The 19,017-nt window shown below is 33.1% G+C and overlaps 2 protein-coding genes and 5 non-coding genes across 9 annotated transcripts; 5 read left to right on the forward strand and 2 right to left on the reverse strand.

Annotated features, from left to right (window-relative positions):
• Positions 1–2,819: 2,819 nt before the first annotated feature.
• Positions 2,820–3,835, reverse strand: LOC106446764 (late embryogenis abundant protein 41). Of its 3 annotated transcripts, none has more exons than XM_048771621.1 (3): positions 3,546–3,835; positions 2,933–3,185; positions 2,820–2,897 (listed from the first exon to the last, which is right to left on the reverse strand). In XM_048771621.1, the coding sequence occupies exons 1-2, from the start codon at positions 3,629–3,631 to the stop codon at positions 2,972–2,974; spliced, it is 300 nt and encodes a 99-aa protein (XP_048627578.1). In that variant the 5' UTR covers positions 3,632–3,835; the 3' UTR covers positions 2,820–2,897; positions 2,933–2,971. The 3 variants fall into 3 exon arrangements, with proteins under 3 accessions (XP_048627578.1, XP_022574195.1, XP_022574191.1); XM_022718474.2 differs by having other exon boundaries at positions 2,820–2,893; positions 2,929–3,185; XM_022718470.2 differs by having other exon boundaries at positions 2,820–3,185.
• Positions 3,836–9,853: 6,018 nt separating this feature from the next.
• LOC125579398 lies at positions 9,854–9,918 on the forward strand. Its single transcript, XR_007317417.1, has one exon. It is a non-coding gene; the product is annotated as a small nucleolar RNA U49 (small nucleolar RNA).
• A 230-nt stretch (positions 9,919–10,148) lies between these two features.
• On the forward strand, positions 10,149–10,295 carry LOC125579396. The gene has a single exon (XR_007317414.1). It is a non-coding gene; the product is annotated as a small nucleolar RNA snoR2/U65 (small nucleolar RNA).
• Positions 10,296–10,329: 34 nt separating this feature from the next.
• LOC125579349 lies at positions 10,330–10,409 on the forward strand. The gene has a single exon (XR_007317364.1). It is a non-coding gene; the product is annotated as a small nucleolar RNA snoZ7/snoR77 (small nucleolar RNA).
• Positions 10,410–10,474: 65 nt separating this feature from the next.
• On the forward strand, positions 10,475–10,575 carry LOC125579358. Its single transcript, XR_007317370.1, has one exon. It is a non-coding gene; the product is annotated as a small nucleolar RNA Z43 (small nucleolar RNA).
• Positions 10,576–10,727: 152 nt separating this feature from the next.
• On the forward strand, positions 10,728–10,826 carry LOC125579355. Its single transcript, XR_007317367.1, has one exon. It is a non-coding gene; the product is annotated as a small nucleolar RNA snR60/Z15/Z230/Z193/J17 (small nucleolar RNA).
• Positions 10,827–12,846: 2,020 nt separating this feature from the next.
• Positions 12,847–17,382, reverse strand: LOC106446775 (DEAD-box ATP-dependent RNA helicase 1-like). Its single transcript, XM_013888567.3, has 10 exons — positions 17,261–17,382; positions 15,677–15,865; positions 15,163–15,397; positions 14,834–15,091; positions 14,600–14,754; positions 14,333–14,510; positions 14,059–14,246; positions 13,756–13,960; positions 13,483–13,588; positions 12,847–13,184 (listed from the first exon to the last, which is right to left on the reverse strand). Exons 2-10 carry the CDS (start codon positions 15,814–15,816, stop codon positions 13,054–13,056), a joined length of 1,596 nt encoding a protein of 531 aa, XP_013744021.3. The 5' UTR covers positions 15,817–15,865; positions 17,261–17,382; the 3' UTR covers positions 12,847–13,053.
• Positions 17,383–19,017: the final 1,635 nt, after the last annotated feature.

Here is a 19,017-nt window from a genome sequence, read left to right on the forward strand (position 1 = left end):
TAAAATAGATAAAAGGAAGTTATTTAATAGAGATTTTACATGACTTATAAAATATAAATCAGCTATACCAATCGATGATCTAATCTTTCTGAACTAATCAAATCAATCAATTCAAAATCTAAACAGAATATCTTTGCATTTGTTGAAAAAAAAAAATCTTTACCGATAATAATTAAGTTCTAACCTATAATCACTCTCAAATATTTAATTTACCTATAAAATATAGAAATTGTATCCTATAATTTCGTTAACTTCTACATTTTGGTGAATAATAAATTATCATTAAAAAATTTCCCTATCAATTTTTCTTTGCTAACTTGCGGAAGAGTTCAACATTAATTAAATTATTTGTAAATATTTCAACTGCAAACAATTGACTATATTTGCGTATAGTAGGAGATATTTTGGTAACAATTTAATTGTTGCAAATCAAGGGATTTTATCGTGTAAAGTGTTTAGGTATATTTTCTTCGTTAGGGTTTTACAATCACGTTATATATACATATATATACTGTACCTTGCATATATATATTCAACATCACCTCAATAGCTCCTAAACAATTTTTTTAGTTCGCTTCTTAGAGGTTATAATGTCAACAAACAAGAGTTTTACATTGTTAAACTACTTGAAGCCAAGGTTGAGTAAATGGTGTGTGCAGGTGAAGCTGATTTAATCAAGAAAACAAACCCCTCCCTATGCTGATGAAACAGTCGAAATGGTTTTGGCTGATAAGACTGTAAGTTCTACCTACATTGTTTAAATGTTGGTTATACTTAAAGTTTCTAATCGATTTTTGTTTATTTACAAGGTCATAAAATCCATGCATCATGCAACAGATCACACATGTTTCGGATCCAGCGAGACCTTATGATAGGAAAGTGGCGTGTGATTGAAAGCTTTAAGGTATCCGGTGTGGGTAAAGGAAAATACTCACCATGCTAACTATTAAATAGAATGTTTTATACCTTTCAAAATTTAAGGATATTTTATTTATAGTTTGTATCATGCTAACTATTAGTTATTTATTTGATCATAATTCCAAATTCAACTTTATGTTTCCTATGTATACTATACGTACCTTAAATTATATGTACACCGTCTGTTTTTTTTTATAATAGCAACAATTAATACAAACAATCAAAAAAATATACGAAAAAATTAATACCCGCCCGGTCGGGCGGGTCAAGATCTAGTTAACACTTAAACGAAAACTTGTCTTTCAATTCAATTTCTTGACTCACAAGAAACAACTATTGTTTCAAATAAGATAAAACCGACGCTGGTTTAGTTAAAGTTACGTAGTTTAATCTTAACAAACGTTAAATGTATATTAACAGTTGACTATTGCTAAATTAAAATGACTGGGTCAACATAAAAACAAGATTAAAATGACCAATATTTAAAAGTTAAAGATTTAAATTACTCATATACAAATTCAAGTTTTTTGGGCTTTTTTTTTTAAGTTTGAGATTATTTTGGTGGTTTTCTCTATATTTATGGTAACAAATAAATTTTCTTTACAAATCAAAACAAAATCATAAATGCTAATTAACTATTACCATTTACTATAGGTAAAGCTTTATCATATCCGTAGCAATTTTTTTTCGACCAGATTTTATTTGTTTTTAATAATTAGATATTTTTAATCATATGAAATATACTTAATTTTGTGGATAATAAATAGATTAAACTAATATAATTTATATATGAGATACAAATTAATTGATGTGTTTTTTTTTGTAGTGTATTTTCCTAATATGAGAAATAACAAAATCATAAACTTTCCACTTTACAATTTTTATAGTTGAATTTTATATGGTTGGAACAAATATATGCATCTAAGTAAATAAATAAATAAATAATCATTAAAAGTTAAAATCTGCAAAGAATGCTTTAAAATATGCAATGTGAAATATCTTTCATTTTTTCAACTTACATAGCAGTGTTTTTATATAATTGGAACAAATATATGCATCTAAATGATTAAATAAAATATTATCATTAAAAAATAAAATGTGCAAAAAATAATATTAAAATATGTAATGATAAAATATCTTTAGTATATAAATATAATACTTTAGAATAAATTAAAATTAAAAATAACTTCTTTAAAAATAATTTCATAAATATAAATATAATTTTTTTTATATCATATCTAATATCTATGATTATAACATAAACAATCAATAAATTTTAAATGTATATGGTTATCATATATAAAAACGCATAATCTTATAATTAAGAAAATTCTTATAATTAAAAAATTATAAAATTTTAAAAAAGAATTAATCCTGCGCTTTTTAAAGCACGGATCAAAATCTAATTTGAGCTTTTATTTCTAAAGCTTTTATTTTATCTGGTTTTTATTTGAAGTAAATTATCATAGGGTCAGTGCCACCGCTCCGGGTCTACTTCAAAATTTCACATTTTTTGTTAATATATAAAATAGATATAATATCATGTTAATATATATATATAGTGTTACAAAATATTTCAGAAATGAAGAAATAAAAAATATTAGTTAGTTTAGTAATAATTTAAAATTATTTCTTTTTCAAAATAACATTTAATAATAATAGTTGTAGTTTCAAAAATAAATTCTCCCAAGGATTCCGAAATGCATTGAGCCGGCCCTGTGAAAAAGAAGTATTGAAAGGAAATGATCCTCGAGGATGGGTGTTACGAAAATTCTCGTTATATGTATATAATAACAATACTTAGGTAGGAAAAGCCACCAAGCTAATCGTGGCAGTATTGGATCTTTGTTGTTTTTCATGCTGTCGAGATTTAACTACAAGAAACGTGAACTCATACGAACTGAAATATATGGTATCTTTATTTTACTTTAAACTCCAAAAGATAGATATTTAAGACGAACATAACAAACAGGAATCCCATATATTTAAGACGAACATAACAAACAGGACTCCCTTACAACATAGTCTAGTGGAACCAACCAAATTGAAATCCTCAGAAAGGCTTGGCTTTGTTTTTCAAAAGCATCTCACGCAGCTCCGCTGGATCAATCTCATCCGCACGATTAGATGGCCTGTAGTATCCCGTAACTGGATCCGGGGCCCACGCAGACTCTGCCTCTTGATTTGCTCTTTGTTCCATCTTCCCCACCGTAACTCTTGTGGAACCTCCCTTACCAAATCCTGGTACTGTCGCAACGTAACTCCTCCTGAATCCAACAAGAATACGATAAAAATCTATAATAATATTTTCGCGTCTTTTACTCTTTTTTTTTTGAACAACCGTCTTTTACATTTCGCCAAAGATAGAAGAGCTAAATGATATAATGAAAATGTGAAAACGTGATAACGTGATCTATATCGGGCATTTTTTATAATAAAAACTAAATCTAAGTGATCATCTGATATTTCAAACTCTGTAGCCGTACAGATAATAACATATCAGTATTGATAATTAAAATTTTACAGCTGGTTTTTCTCATTACATAATTTAACTTGTTTTTTCAGTCGGAATATAAGACAGTGCATGATCTAAGTAAATAAAAACGGATCATTTTAAATAAAAGTACCTCAAGACAATGGAACCAGAAATGTTGTGGGATGCGGCGGAGCAAAGAGATTTAACGGCGCCGGAGAGTGAACGAGCAGCTGCCATTGTGTTATTTTAAATAGTGCAGTACTTATAAAATATGTATATATAACGACCGAGCTTAGCTTTTAGCTACCGCAAAAGACGTTATGTTTCTTCCAAAGGTAAGTAAAATACCCCAAGAAGATAAACAATCTTTTTGCAGTAGCAGTCGCTGCTAAGCCGCCGTCAGATTCTCCGGTGATGTTTTTGGTGGGAGTCTTTAGGGTTTCTGGTTGCACGCGGTTATATACACCACGGGAGAGAGATGGTTTTGGGCTAATGGGCTTTTCTGTGGGTCCACGAGAGTAAACTGAGCATAGAGTGTTTTGGGGTAACACCTGTCGTAGATATTTTATCATAGGGTCAAGTTCACTTGAAAGAAAAAGAAACGATATGTTGGGGGAATAAACAAGAAATTTCGAATGAAAAGATCTGAATAAGGTCGGTGAGATCTGATGACGATCTCTACTATAAACGTGTCCCTTACGTATCATAGCAAACAAAAAACAGGTGTCGTCGTGCTACATATGATAAATGATAATAGACTTTACCTTCCGTTGAAAATTGTAATTTTATCGGGTCTGATCAATGCAGGATCTTAAATCGCACTCAACTCCTTCATATTATATTTTTCAATCAGTGATATTTACTTTACTTTTATTTTTTAATTATAAGATCAGTTGCAAAACAAAAATAGTTGCAAAGGTGTTTCCGGCCGACGGTAAGGCTCCTCTAGTCACCGGCTGTCCGACCTATGTTTTTCTTGGTGCTGAATATCTCTAATCGGAGCCAATCCTGATCGGAGCTCTTGGTTCTGATAATTTTGGTTTCGGAGGCACCTAATCTATGGTGGTTTGTCTGATTTGTCTCTGGAAAGGGGAAACTTCTAGCTTCTGTTTCGCCGACCTATGTTTTCGGGAGACTGAATTTTTCAGCACCGCTACCGCCGGCTTTATCTTCGGGTTTATCCCGATTTTGTCAATCTATGAATCAGTGCTTCGTCCGATACTCTGCCTCTCAATCTGATATTGGTGTCGCATGCTAATATGTCGGCCATTGAAGATTGATGGTAGGCGTTTTAATCTCGAACGATTTCGTAGATCTGTGTGGTTTTGCCTTGGATCGGGTTTGCTTGGTGTTGTACGACCCGCAAAGTTCCGATGAGGTGATGAATTGATTTGTGGGTGGTTGAGATATCGATTGGCCAGATTGGCCGATGATGTTGTCTCAAGATGTTTAATCAAGCGATGATAATGATGTAGTTTGGTTAAAACCGGTGTGGGTTCTTTGATCTTGGTTACAGATACGTCGGTTCCGGTGAACGTCTGGTGTTCCGGCGTTGTTTCTCAATCGGTGAAGGCGGTAGAAAGTTCCAGCATGTGTCCACACACGTTGCAAGGTTTGTTTGGCTACTTGGATTTGGGTTTGAATGGCCCATTGGACCTTTTTTAGTGTTTGTAGTTGGGCTTGTATGTTTTTCGGTCTAGTTGTCTTTTATTTGTTGGATTTTATGTTTTGTAAACTCTATAATAAATAAATTTATAGATGGCAAAAAAAAACATAGTTGCAAAGACTCAGTTGCCTTGACCACATTTGTTTTGGTCGTGGTTTTCTATAATAGTACAAATATGTTACATGTGTCGTAGTCCAAAAGTTAAAAACTTTTTTTATGATCCTAAACCAAAAAGATAAAATTATATCTTTATATGGGGAAAATTAAAAACAGAGAAAATGCATAATGAAAAAATTCAACAGTCCATAGGCCTCTAATCCGTCGCTTATGTAGCTTATGATATGGGTCCGGCGATGGTCCTGGTCGTTAGTGCTTTCAGTTCTTATGTTTCAAAGTTTCAAACATCAATTTTTCGGTTTACATTTCTTATTAGAAATTGACAGGGGTGGGGTGAATTTCTGGAGTTGCAATTTTTTTGGAATAACCCGGTGTATCGTTGTCTCACCAAACTAGATCTAGACTAGCGGTACTGAGTATCAGTTGGAGTATGTCTTGGTCAGCGGACACTGGGCCCCGGATGTCAAATTTTACCTCTAGTGGCCAGCTGGATTCGACCTGGATCCGTATTGGAGCCAAAGCTCCCTCAAAACCCACTGGACCGTCATCGCTTAGTTTGCTTTCTCATCTTTGTTCAACATCTTTATCGTCTTATCAGCTTCACATGTTACCAATCTCGAACATGTCTGATCATAACACACTACATATGTACCCGCTTCACTCTCCAGTGACCCTGCCATATGCCTAACAAAAATATCAATTAAGACCCATTATTATTGCTTCCGAGGCCTAATTATCATACACTTTCCAACACTTCAAGGGTAAAATTTGGATAAGTTTTATGGTAATTCACCATACTGAGACTTCTATAAATCTTCACCTTACAAGGAGATCAAGAGCAAATGAACATGAAACGAGCTATGAATATATGTACCAGGCTGTACAATAGCTTCAGTCCCAGAACCATATACTTCCGTTATCACCTTTATTCGTACATACATACATAGAAACAATTTTAGTTAAATGAAGGTGAGCTAGGTAGTTATACAATCACAGAAAAGGGATTCAGATAAATTTGTTACCTCCAGTCACCATTACACCATCCTCGTTCACAGCCACTACGTTAATTATAGTCATCTGCTGCGAACTGTTCCACGGAGAAAGACACCATATATCATAATACAAAAAAAACTGCCTTAATTTCAAATGAAACTCTAGCTTCTAACAGACTTACAGCATGTTGTGGCAAAATTCTCCCTTTGGAAGGCTATATTTCTTGGTGTTGTTAGCTGATGCAGAAGCAAAGGCATTTTTAAAAACGAAAAACAAAAAGAGATATTATTAGCTAGTGTTCAAATGGATCGTAGTCTTGATGAACCTTGTGTTCGAAAGATAAAACTGGATGCACAGTCTGCAACACTACACATACTCTTTAGGATGAAGGGCCATTGCTCGCACAGATCCATCGTTTTTCCTGTATATAAAAATCCGACATTACTTCAGACCAAATCATATGTTTGCAGTGATCATCAAATAAGCACATATATCTGAAAAAATGGTTTTATAGTCCAGGCAAAGGTTAGAATGATAAGATTTGCCATATCGAAGGTTCCAAAAATTTAAATAGACTGTGGTTTAATGGGTTCCACCTCCATCGTTAGACCCGGCATCGTCCTTGCGGTTGGGGTTTTGCAAAAGACTGAAGTGGTTTTCTTCTTTTTCATCAATGATATGTTTTTTTTGGTTCAAAAGATATGGTTTTCTTTAAAACAATATCGAGAGCTCTTTTATTTTCCACACTTCTCACTCCAATTTCACGATTTAATATAAGCTGGACGTTCGGGTATCCGTTGGTATTCGGATCGGATTTTTCGAGTTTTTGGGTTTACGCTCCAAGATCCCATACTAAAATTTTATTAGTACGGGTCGGGTTCGGATAATAACACTTCGGTTCGGTTCAAAATTATATTGCGTCCTAAAACCCATAAAGTAATCATATATCGTACAGATTCAGGTTATATCGGTTCAGTTCGGATATAACCGAAGTAAAAAACATTTTTTTAAGCAAAACATAAAGAAAAACATCTAAATTAATAACAATTAATCTATCACTCATAAAACTGATAAAATAACAATAAAATATTAAATCAAGCATGAAAACAAACATCATTTGTAAATAATACTAGATTTTGATCCGCGCTTTCAAAGCGCGGATTTATTTTTGTTTTTTTTCTCAATTGACAAATATTTAGTAAATGTCACATTTTCATATATTTGTGTTTTATTTTATAAAAGACTTAAAAATTTTATCTTTATTTATCGTATTTTATTTTAAATGACTATATATGTTTAAAAAATTAAACTTTATTTTTTAATGAATTAAGTTGGTATAACTCTGATAAATTAATTTTATCATGGGGTTAATATTTTAATTAAAAATTATATACTTTTAATAAAGATTTATATTTTCAATAAAAAAATTCAATTATTTTTATGAATGCTTGAATTATATTAAGAAAAGAAAAAAATAATAATTAAGAATTGTTGAAAAAAAATATTTGAACTTGGAATCAATGGCCCAAAGAAAAAAAAAGTGAGAATTGAATATGATTTTTTAATAGGCCCAACAGGCCCAAGAGAGATTTGATGTGAGCTGGATCCGAAAATAATTACCCAACTAGGTAATTACCCGCGCCTTGCGCGGGATGTGATGATTAGTTTTGTTATTTTAAATAAAAACACATTAAATATGTTTAATTTGGATATTTGTTCGGTTTTAAATGATTTTTTGGTTTATTCTGTTAGAATGTTTGATTTTTTAGTTTTTCGGTAAAAACCAAAAATTATTATTATTTATTTATTTTTATGTTATAAATTTTAGATAATCGTCATGTCGAACCAACGGTTTTATATTATAGTTTGTAAACGGATAATAATTCAAGAAAAAGAAAAAAAATTATTAAGACTAATCATTTCACTACAATTTGGTCGGTAGTGAAAGAAGCAATAAGAAAAAAATATTTCAACTTCCAAAAAAAAAAATAGATACTTCAGTTGTGGTAAATACTTATAAAGTGCGGTGCACATGTATGTGTATGTAAAAGTATATAAAAATAAATGACAAATATATAAATATATTTTTAATTAATATTAAATGACATTTTTGTTCTAAATAATACATGAAAGATAAAATTAAAATTAATTAAAAATTAAAAAGGCCTTGACATTAGTGAATTTTTTTCATATAAAAAATCAACTCTATCCGTAAATAGAGCTGGCACATGTCGAATATCCGAGTATTTGGAGGCATTCATGTCTATTCAATCTTTAAACACTTGGATAGTCGGTGACTATGATATCCGAAATGATTTAGAATTTTAAAGAATATCCGATTTGATCCGTAAATAAAAATTTTAAAATAATTGAAAAGTTTAATAATAATGTTTTATTACAAAAATAAAATATTATTTACTTTTTAAATATTAATACCTAATAAAATAAATTTAATTCATAAAAATATTGTAAAACTTATATAAATTATAATATATATAACATGTATATATATATATAATTATGTACATATATGTGTATATATATGCATATAACAGATCGAATTTGATAATCACTCCTAAAAATATTGGTATTTGTGATTTGTTTTTTTTAATTGTATTTTAGTAATTGATGTGCTTCGTAGAGTTACGGATATCTATATTTTTTGGTTCAATTCAAAACGGATAACGAATTGAATCAAAACTTATAAATATTTTGCCCAACTTTATCGGTAAACAATAAAAATAATATATATATATATATATAGTTTAGCTTTTGATTCGTTATTTGTTTTGATTCGAACCAAAAAATCCAAAGTTTTATTGGAACCATGCATATGAGTTTTATATTAAAAAAAATACAAAGTATATAGTGTGAACACATTTATGAATATAGTGTGAACGCGTTAGCATATTTATTATCAAATCATTGTGAGGCTGCCACGTGTCTATTATAGTGTGAATGCATTTATTACAATGCTTCTCCTTTAATATATAAGGGATATAGATTTGTTATTAATATTACTTAATTGTCCTTAATGAAAAATGTTAGTGAAGGAAAGGGCAGGCTAAGGTAATTATGACAATAGGATCCTGCTTTAATAGTATAGATGTATTGCCTTATAGAGAGTAGACTTTTTATTTCAATGAACAAATTATAAAATACTTATTTATAACTAATTGTGTACTTAAAGCATTTATCAAAATTTTAATATATATTATTATATATCATATTACCACAAATATTGAATTTAATAATTGAAATACTTATATATGTTTCAAAATATTTATGTTGACTATTAATTTTAGATTTTTTGAGTTACTTGTTCGGGTTCGGTTAATAACACTTCGGATCCAGATATTTTTATATTTCGGGTTGATTAACGGGTCGGGTTTTTTGGTTTGGGTTTGGTTCGGATTTCGGATTCGGATTTTATGCCCGGACCTAATGTAATAAACGAGTAAACCAGAAACTCTATTATTTCCGGTTAACGAATTTTCAATTTTGGTAAAGAAAAAAAAACTTATAGGTATATTAGGGTTTTGAGCTACGCCACCCTCTATATAAATTGGGCATTCTCTTCTCTCTCTATTATCTTCTTCATAGTCTTCTTTTGATTCTCTGTTTTTTTTCGACTTTTTTACTTAATCGATTCTGTGTTTATAGTTTCTTCGTTTGATGAAATCTCCCGATGAAGAAGAATTCCCAAAAGATAGGAAGTGCCGTATGACACTTTAAACGCAGCAGGCGAACTGAATCGAGGATTGCATCCGGTTTTCTATTCCTCAATCCCCCGTTTAGTCTTCATCCCATGACCGTACGCAGATCCTAACCCGGGTCCGTTTACGAATCGTGTTCGAAGCTGACCGCGCCGGGTTTGGTTATCTTGACCGTACTTCCCACCGTTTCTGTGTTCGCTTCTGTGTGTTTGATTTTAAACGGGTTTCTGAGGGTTTTTAAAAAAAAAAAATTAATATTAACTGTTCGATGCCACGTCGACGATAGCTTAAGGGCTATGATCGTTGATGCTACATTGGACAAAAACAGATGTACGTGTTTCGCTTTTCTGATAGGAACCTGTAGATCTTGATTCTTTTGGTCTACGGAGCCATTTCGGCGATTACATTCTTTAAATTAGTTATAATGATTAGTGGGAAGTAAATTGATGATGATCATTGCTAAAATATGGAATTACCGTCTGAGTTTAATTACTTTGATGTGAAAAACGCTGGCTTACTGAGATTTATTTCCCTTATTTAAAAAAAGATTGTTGTTTTTCTTTTTGTGAATCTGTTAATGTTTTGTTTGGACAGTGACGATTGATATTAGGTCTCGTTCGTCGTAATATCAGCCTTAAAAAGCCGATTTGCCGACCATTCTGTTATATCACCACCCATATTCTGAGTCCTTTTTTGTATGTTTCTTATCATTCTCTTTTATTTGGCCGATGATTAAATCAATTAAGACAAGCATATGTCTGAATTAATCCCTGTTGATAAGCCTAATCTTCTCAATGAGGCCGATATATTAGTTCTTTTGTTGTTTGATTTTAGTAGGAGGAAGGGTCAAGTGATGAATAATAATGCATAGTTCAGATGAAAATAATCTCCATGATTACAGTTTTGTAGCATAGTCTTTCGCTCCTATCTGATGACCCTCTCCTATCTTGTTTTCTCTGCATTTGCCTACGTAAATCTTTGTTGTTAGAGTCTAATCTTCTATATTTTCTGTAAGAGTAATAATTGCATATTTTTTATTATGTTATCTTGATATAAATTTTGGATAACGCTTTCAGATGAAAATTTTCTTTAGTGATCATGATGTTGTTTTTGAGAAAGTTGGTTTGAAGATAGTTGGTTAACTCCTTCAAAGGTTCTGAAAGAGGCGTTCTCGTATTTAAGACTGCAAGCCCTAACAATGACGACGATCCAATGCAGTATATTCAAATGAAGTTGCGACAAACTTGAAAGTGCTGAATTTGCTGTAATAGATAAGCTTGTTAATGCTTGAAAATATTCTGAAGTAGCTTCGTTTCTTTGGTGTAAACCAAAATTATGTATGCAATTTGCGGCGAGCCTGTTCTTGTGACGATCACAAGTTGATTTATATATGTATCTTCAAGAGGAGGGTACAAAGCTCGTGAGGTTTGACATATTATCGTTTTTGTTCTCCAGTACGTCTATTCCCTTGGACCGATGACAAGATCAACGAGCAAATCTTAGCCATTAGACTTTTAATCATTTTCTTCTAAGAGGAAGATGATCTGACCCATGGGAAAGATAAGGACCGACCACTCGGTTTATTCTCTAGGTTAACCAAGTTTAGGGTCTTAAACTAAATCATTTATTTTTCTTTATATACTTATGGAGTAATGCTGTTGCAAAGTACCACTAAAATTAACTTTTGCAAAACAAGTCTCACTGAACACCTATCTCTCTTGTTCATTTTTGAGAAGCCGAAGATTACTCTTCCCATCATGTGAATCCATTCAACATCATCAAACAAGGTTACACACGTATAACAAAAGGCACCTAGTAGCCTTTGAATTCATCAAATCATCAACTAATCATTCGCCCACGAGTACCACTCGGAGTTCAATCGCCTACCTTTATATCTGAGCCAAGACTTTTACACCTATCCAAAGACATCATTCTGTTTTGTGTCTTCATATTTTGACTTAAATGAATTTAAGGCTCTGTCTACGTATATGCCATGTAACATGTTTTTAATGGGTTGTCTTTCTCTTTGGGATGATCATTTGGTTTTATAAATGCAATGCAATGCAATTTTTTAAGGTTTAATTTGTATAACCACTGCAAATAAAAGCATGTTACATTTCACCTACATGGTCCATTCCATTTAAATATGCATTGTACCATTTACATGTAAAGTGATGATCGACTTCTGCGGTAAAAATATAAAGAGACGATTGATTGGAGAGATCAGAGAATTTGTTTCCAATGATGGTAACTTTGTGACGAAGTGAAAAAGAAAGGATGAAATATATTTTTGTTCAAAAAAAAAAAGAAATATATATTTAATGTATAGATTATGCAAAAATTGTTGTCTTTGCCTTTTTTTTATTAGTTTTTTTTTTAACTCAAAGAACATGAGATCGTAGCTCAAGTTTGCGAATACAAGACCAGTAATACTGGTTAGGAAAATCAAATCAAAAACATCAGCATCAATGACAAACAAGGCCAAAGTTAACTCATCCTAAGGGAAGGATTTCAAAGTTAACCAATAATCTCAGTCTGGATGAGATCATGAAGCCACGCCGGTCCTCCCATCGCCAGGTATGAACGCAGTCGTCCATCTCGGAGAACGCTTGGAGATATCTTTCTTGCCACTTTATTAGATTCTCGTGATTCTACTTCAAACTCGACCACAGAAAACTCCAAGCAAACTGTCTCTATCTGTCGAAGTAAGTATCTATATCGTGGCCATCGAGCGGGATTTTTGATTGCATCTATCAACTTCTGAGATTCAGTACCAATACTGGCCTCCTCCATACGCAAATCCCGTAGACCTCTAAGCACCCACAATAAACATTCCATTTCAGCCGCCAATTTATCCGAGGTGGGTACAAGGGCATCTCTTGCGTGCATACACACACACCTCCTTTTTTTATTAGTTTATGAAATATAAAGTATTTGATAGTTTTTTTTCGGATAACAAATTGATTTTAACCAAATTTCCCTTGCCAGAATCTGTTAATAGTGATTTTCGTTGACTGAAAAAAATAAACTAACATATCCTCTCGAGTATTGAAAAATATACGAAGCGCAGTTGAAAAAAGCCATCAAAATTGGACGAAAGCAACAATCATTCTAAACTTTCTGAAGAATTGAGGTGTATTTGACCCGTGAGCTACACCAAGACCAAACTATGCTTGTTCCGATGTCGCTTTGTTGCGTTTTGTTTGGGAGTTTGTGGTTCTTGAATTGTGCTTAAAACCTACTTGTCTTCCTCTTTTCGGTGCTATTGGTTCAACCGACTCCTTCAGCTTCGCCAGAGCTGAAAATGAGAAAATGATTTATTTCATCAAAAACCCAGTATCCAATTCAGGTTATCAATGGCATTTCAATGTTTTTTTGCTTTTACAACAGCCTCATACAATGCAGCATTTATTTATAGACTTAAAACTCAAAAATCTAGATCAATAGTATCCTGTCACTAAAACTCGCTTGTAACAAAACAATGGTCTTATAAAAAGGTTTAGAATCTCAATTTAATTCCATATAACAGTTATTTTTCATGTATATTTGTTGTTGATGTTTCCTAGAGCTAAATAGCACAAGGCTAGGAAGTTTACCAGGTTCGTAAATGGCACGGACAGGAGCAAACAAATCGGGTGGGATTGGATAGATTGGGCATGAAGCATTCCCAACTTTCTTCAAGAGACTTGAAAATCGCCTAACCTGAAATTTCATAGTATACCAAAATAAACAAACAGAGCTAGAGTCCAGAACTTAAGAGCATGATAATCAGATAAGCAATTATCCTACGAGGCTAAAGTTCAGTGAGGTGCCTCTAGCTTGTGTTTACAAGTAACTATAGAGAAAAGAATGTTTGTGTTTCAGTTTACCTCATGATCACCTAGCAATGTGAAGCACCGCCCGTCACGACCAGCTCTAGCTGTCCGTCCAGCACGATGGATGAAGGTTTTTGGATATTGAGGCATGTCATAATTAATCACATTTGTTACCAATTCCACATCCATACCACGAGCCAAAGCATCAGATGAAATAAGAACTTTAATATCTCCTTTTCTAAAGGCCTTTATTTCTTTGCTGCATCCAAAAATGAGAAAAGTTCAATTGATATGGGTTCCAAAAGACAGTACACGGTGTTCTTCTACTAGTAATGTATGATGATTCAAAAATATTACCTCCGAACTGCTTGGTTAAGACCACCTGAATACTCTTTTGCTTTTATCATTGAATCACCGAAAAAGTTGAGTAGCTTGCATAGACGACGAGTTGTCTCAACAGAAGATGTGAAAACGATACACTTTTCACCTTCCAATGCTTTTAAGAGACCAACCAAGTATACAGGCTTCACCCCGGTTTCACAAATCTGTTAAAAAAAAAAGACATGGCAAAGCAAAATCTGGCTTATGTTAAAGGCACAAACTTGAAGAGAAAGTGGACAATTAAACATACCAGTCTAAGACATTCCAACTTCTCGGGTAGTCTGTAACGGGTTGCCCCAGTTGTCATAAATAAAGGGTGATGCAGGTCAAGCTGAATAAGCTTGCTTGGGTCCTGTGTCAATGTAGCTGACAACGCCAACTTCGCTAGCCTTGGGTATGGTTTACCCTTGAAACCTCTCTCCACACTTCTGTGAATTTCAAGTACGCATCACATTAAAAAGTTTTTAACATGGTTCGGTTATTATATCTACAGATATGCTTGAGAGATGGAACTCACTGTCTACGGATAGTCTGAAGAGAACCAAAAGCGGAAGGAACAAAAGGTGTAGATGAAGGAAACAGGCCATCGTCAGATGCCTGAGTCAGTTTCAGAACAGTTGGGAGCCACTCTTGATATGACTCTCTAAGCAATCTATCGGTTTCATCAACAACCTGAAAACAAAAAAAGCTTCAATCAAAAAAAAAGAAGTTGGAAACTAAAGAAGGGAAGTTCCAAGGTGTTCTTACTTACAAGGTAACGCAAATGCTCAAGAGTAAAGCCCTTTGTGTTGTTAATATGGTCCATCAACCTTCCTGGTGTAGCTACCAATATGTCCACAGCACTACTTTCAAGGTTCTGTGATATATCCTCAGGATCATAGCATATCCCTGCGTCGAGTTTAGGTGTCTTGATGAGCTGTGCGATGTCACCAGCTATCGAAGATTGACCCACAGCTGATCCAACAGATAACCCCACAGATGGTGCTATGGCATCAAAAACTCCCTTAACCTAATGCCAGAAAGAAGGACATCTCAGTACACACCATACTAGACTCTGGTTATGACTGAACTGTAGCCTACCTGCAAGGCCAAATCACGAGTGGGCAAGACAACTAAAGCACGGAGGCATCTAACAGCACGAGACGAAAGGGTCTGGACAATAGGTAAAGCGTAAGAGAGAGTCTTTCCACTTCCTGTAGGAGAGTTAACGCATACGTCTCTTTCGAAACCGCCAGGCCCTATTGTCTCATGCCAAACTGCAACTTGCACTGGAAAGAGTGAAGATATACCCATCTTCTCCAACGCCTCCTTCAACCTATCAGCAAGACAAGATTTAAAACAAACAAAATGATGGTAAAACTGTTCTTTTTCATCTGAATATTGTATATGATAACGAAAATCCATACTTGGTGTAATAAAATAGAGCAACAAGAGACAGAACAAAACGAGAAACACATAACAGATTGGTTGGTTATGCTCAATTTAAACCCTTTCTCTATACAAATTGTTGTGCTTATGCTTAGACATGGTAAGAAAGTTTTGAACTTTAATTGCAGCTTAAAGGACATTACTAAGAAAGGAAGCGAAATGTCACCTGGGATGAAGGGAAGGGAGGGTTTCGAGTGAGCAGCTATCGACATGGCTGACATCAACGGGAGCTCTCATCCATGGAACAACCAAATTGGTGGTCTCTTCTTGGGCCTGAGCCTCACCATCTTTCTCTTCCTCAACCATACTCCCTTAAGCTCGATAGGAGAATATCAATGGCTCTTTGCGACTATGCCTGTCAAGGTCAGACACTAAAGCTTATGAGAGAGAGACGATGAACGACGAAGAATTTTAAGCAAAAACCCCAGACGATATAAACGATGTCGTTCAACGAAATCGTAAACCCTAGGAAAAACATTTTTTATTTGTTTCGAAATTAAATAATTTTTTTTTGAATGAATTTCAATGTATAGATTTTGGACACATTTATACAAAATCGCACGAACCGCACCAAATTTACAAAAACAATAAAAAAAAACTAAAACTGAACTAAACTTCATAAATAACTAAGCAGTCATACATTTTTTGAACCAAAAAAATATTCCAACTTCTTCATTCATGCTGTAACTACAAGAAAAAAAAATTACGAAACTAGATGAATGACATACAAGGTACTAAGTTACATACTAAACAAATCAGCCAATTTGCAAAGCAATGTGCAGGCACCGAGTTAACATTAAACGTAAACAGAGAAACAAATATGTACCAAGTATCCTCATATTATAAACGTACACATTAAGCAAATATGAGTGTCACATTATAACATATCTACCACAGTAATATAAAATAAAGTCTTATTTTCAGATACTCTCAATTTAATTTTCATTCAAAAGTAAATAAGAAGACGAGCTTAGATGGCTCTGACTATAACACTGATGCTTCTTGTTTAAGTCAGTCTTAGCTATTGAAAAAAAATATAAGTTTCTTAACATTGAATTCATTCAGCACACATGTATATCACGTTTAATCAAGGGCAATTGTCAATAATAGCACATTTTGAAGTTTATGTAACAAAAATAGCTCTAGAAGGAGAAAGTCACAAAAATGACATTCATTAAAGGGTAAAATATTTCTAATACCCTTTGTTTAAAATTAAATAAACAAACAAAAATAAAAAAAATAAAAATAAAAAAAATTGATTTAAAATTAAATAAACAAACAAAATAAATAAAATAAAAATAAAAAAAAAGAAATTTTTTTTATAGTTTCAGATTATATGTTTTCAGATTCGAAATTTTTATAAATTTTTTTTGAAATTATTTTTTTCGAATTTTTTTTTTAATTTTCTTTTTATAATTTAAAAATACTTTTTGAAACTGTTTTTAAAATTTTTATTTTTTATTTTAGTATTTATTTTTTATAAAATTTAAACCTTAATTCCAAAACCTCACCCCTTAACTCTAAACCCTAAAGTTTAGATTAATTAACCCAAAGGATATAAGTGTATATTTACTATTTAATAAAACCTATTTTTGTAACTTTGATCTTTGAGTGCTACTTTGGAAACAAAAACTTGGTTTGGTGCTATCTAGTCTTTTTCTCTTTAATCAATACCCAGAAAACTAAATTACAGAAGCTGGAAAATACCCATAAGACATAAACTACGGAAAGTGAAGAAATTAGAGAATACCCAGAAGACCAGGCTTTGGATGCTTGTACGAGAGATGGAGATATTGACGGAGAGATAGAGAAACGGTGGAGAAAAATCGGAGGATCTACAAATAAAAGAGATGAATAATGAATATTAGGAAACGACGGCGTTTCTTTAAAAGGGTCTCCATATATTTTACCCGAAACCCCATTTAATAAATGGGTTTAATGAGGATTACCCATTTAAGACCCAATAAACTAAATGAATCTAAATAGATATTTATTTATAGTCAAAAACCCATTAAAAACTTGCTAACAGAACCATTATAACAATTCAAAACTATCAGGGACGAAAACAAATCTCCAACACGGAGTGAGTGACAGACTTTTGAGTCGAAACGTGGAGTGAAGCGTAGAAAATGTGGCACCGGAGCTTTAGCACGACGCCTGATCAATTGACGAAGAAGAAATGGGATGCGTTGGTGATCAGTGGCGGCTACAACAGTTTGGTAGCTGCAGCTTACCTAGCACGCGGCAGTCTCTCCGTTGCAGTTCTCGAGCGATGCCATGTCATCGGCAGGGCAGCAATGACGGAGGAGATCGTTCCAGGCTTCAAATTCTCACGCTGCAGTTACGTCCAGGGACTAATTCGTCCATGCATCATCAGCCTGAAGTTTTTAATGGATTCTAAACACACACATCATGTTGTTCTACAGGTATATATGGTGAACCTTGCATTTCAAGCAACAACCAAGAACCTACAAGTCTACAAAGTACAAGCATACGGAGCAAGCAATCTCCGCATTTTCACAACCGTGGGTCGGCCCGCAAAAGGCCTATAAAGTATGTGGGGTGGGTTTGGGCAGGGGTGTTGAGAACCGCAGATCATGGCGGGTGATCCCAATTGAATTTTGAGATTAACCCATAAAATGTATTTTTTGCACTTGACTGGGTGGACAGTTGACCGGAAGAGAACTTCGATTCGCCCGGCCAACAGGCGGGCGACGTGCTTATCTTGTGTGACAACACTACAGAGCGAGTGGCTCTTCTAGGCGGGCTGCTGTATGACAACACTACACGATTATGAGGTTAATTTGAATATGAAATTCAATCCTGGAAATACAGCATCCCACTTTTTTTTTACTACTCAAGGTTTCGATATATTTCGAAATCGAGAAATTTCTACTAGGGCGGGTGCTATCCGAGAACAATTAGCCGATTTAGATTTGCGAATATGTATAAGTAGGTTTGACATTTTATCAAGATTCAAAAATCTAAAATGGAACTCGTACAAAAAAAACTGAACTGAAACCGATTCAAAAAATTCATGGATTTATCTATAGGTAAATTTTTTTTAAAGATTTGTATCCGATAAAAATTAACTTCAATAAACTCTGTTACGATAAGATAGAACTCGATCTGAAAATACTTAGGTCCAAAACTAAGATTTAATATGTTATTTTTTATACATTTTTATTAATAGCTTAATCGTAGAAAAGTTATATTTTTAAACTTTATCATTTTGTGATATATATTCAAGTAGCATGAAATTTTGAATATATTTAATATTTTAAAAATATTTAATTTAAATTATTGTCTGATATCTAATCTATTAATTAGAGTCATATATTTTATCTATTGTTGACAAGGCATAGTAGGACCATTTAATTAACTATTTAATGTGACATGCATATTTGATTACTTACATTAAATCTTAACAATCAATAAATATATTAATAATAGATCAATTTCAGTTAGAAATTAGAATTTTATTTTCAGTTATAACAAAATCTGTTG

The sequence above is a fragment of the Brassica napus genome, chromosome A1 (genome assembly GCF_020379485.1).
Source record: "Brassica napus cultivar Da-Ae chromosome A1, Da-Ae, whole genome shotgun sequence".
In the NCBI taxonomy this organism is placed as follows: domain Eukaryota; kingdom Viridiplantae; phylum Streptophyta; class Magnoliopsida; order Brassicales; family Brassicaceae; genus Brassica; species Brassica napus.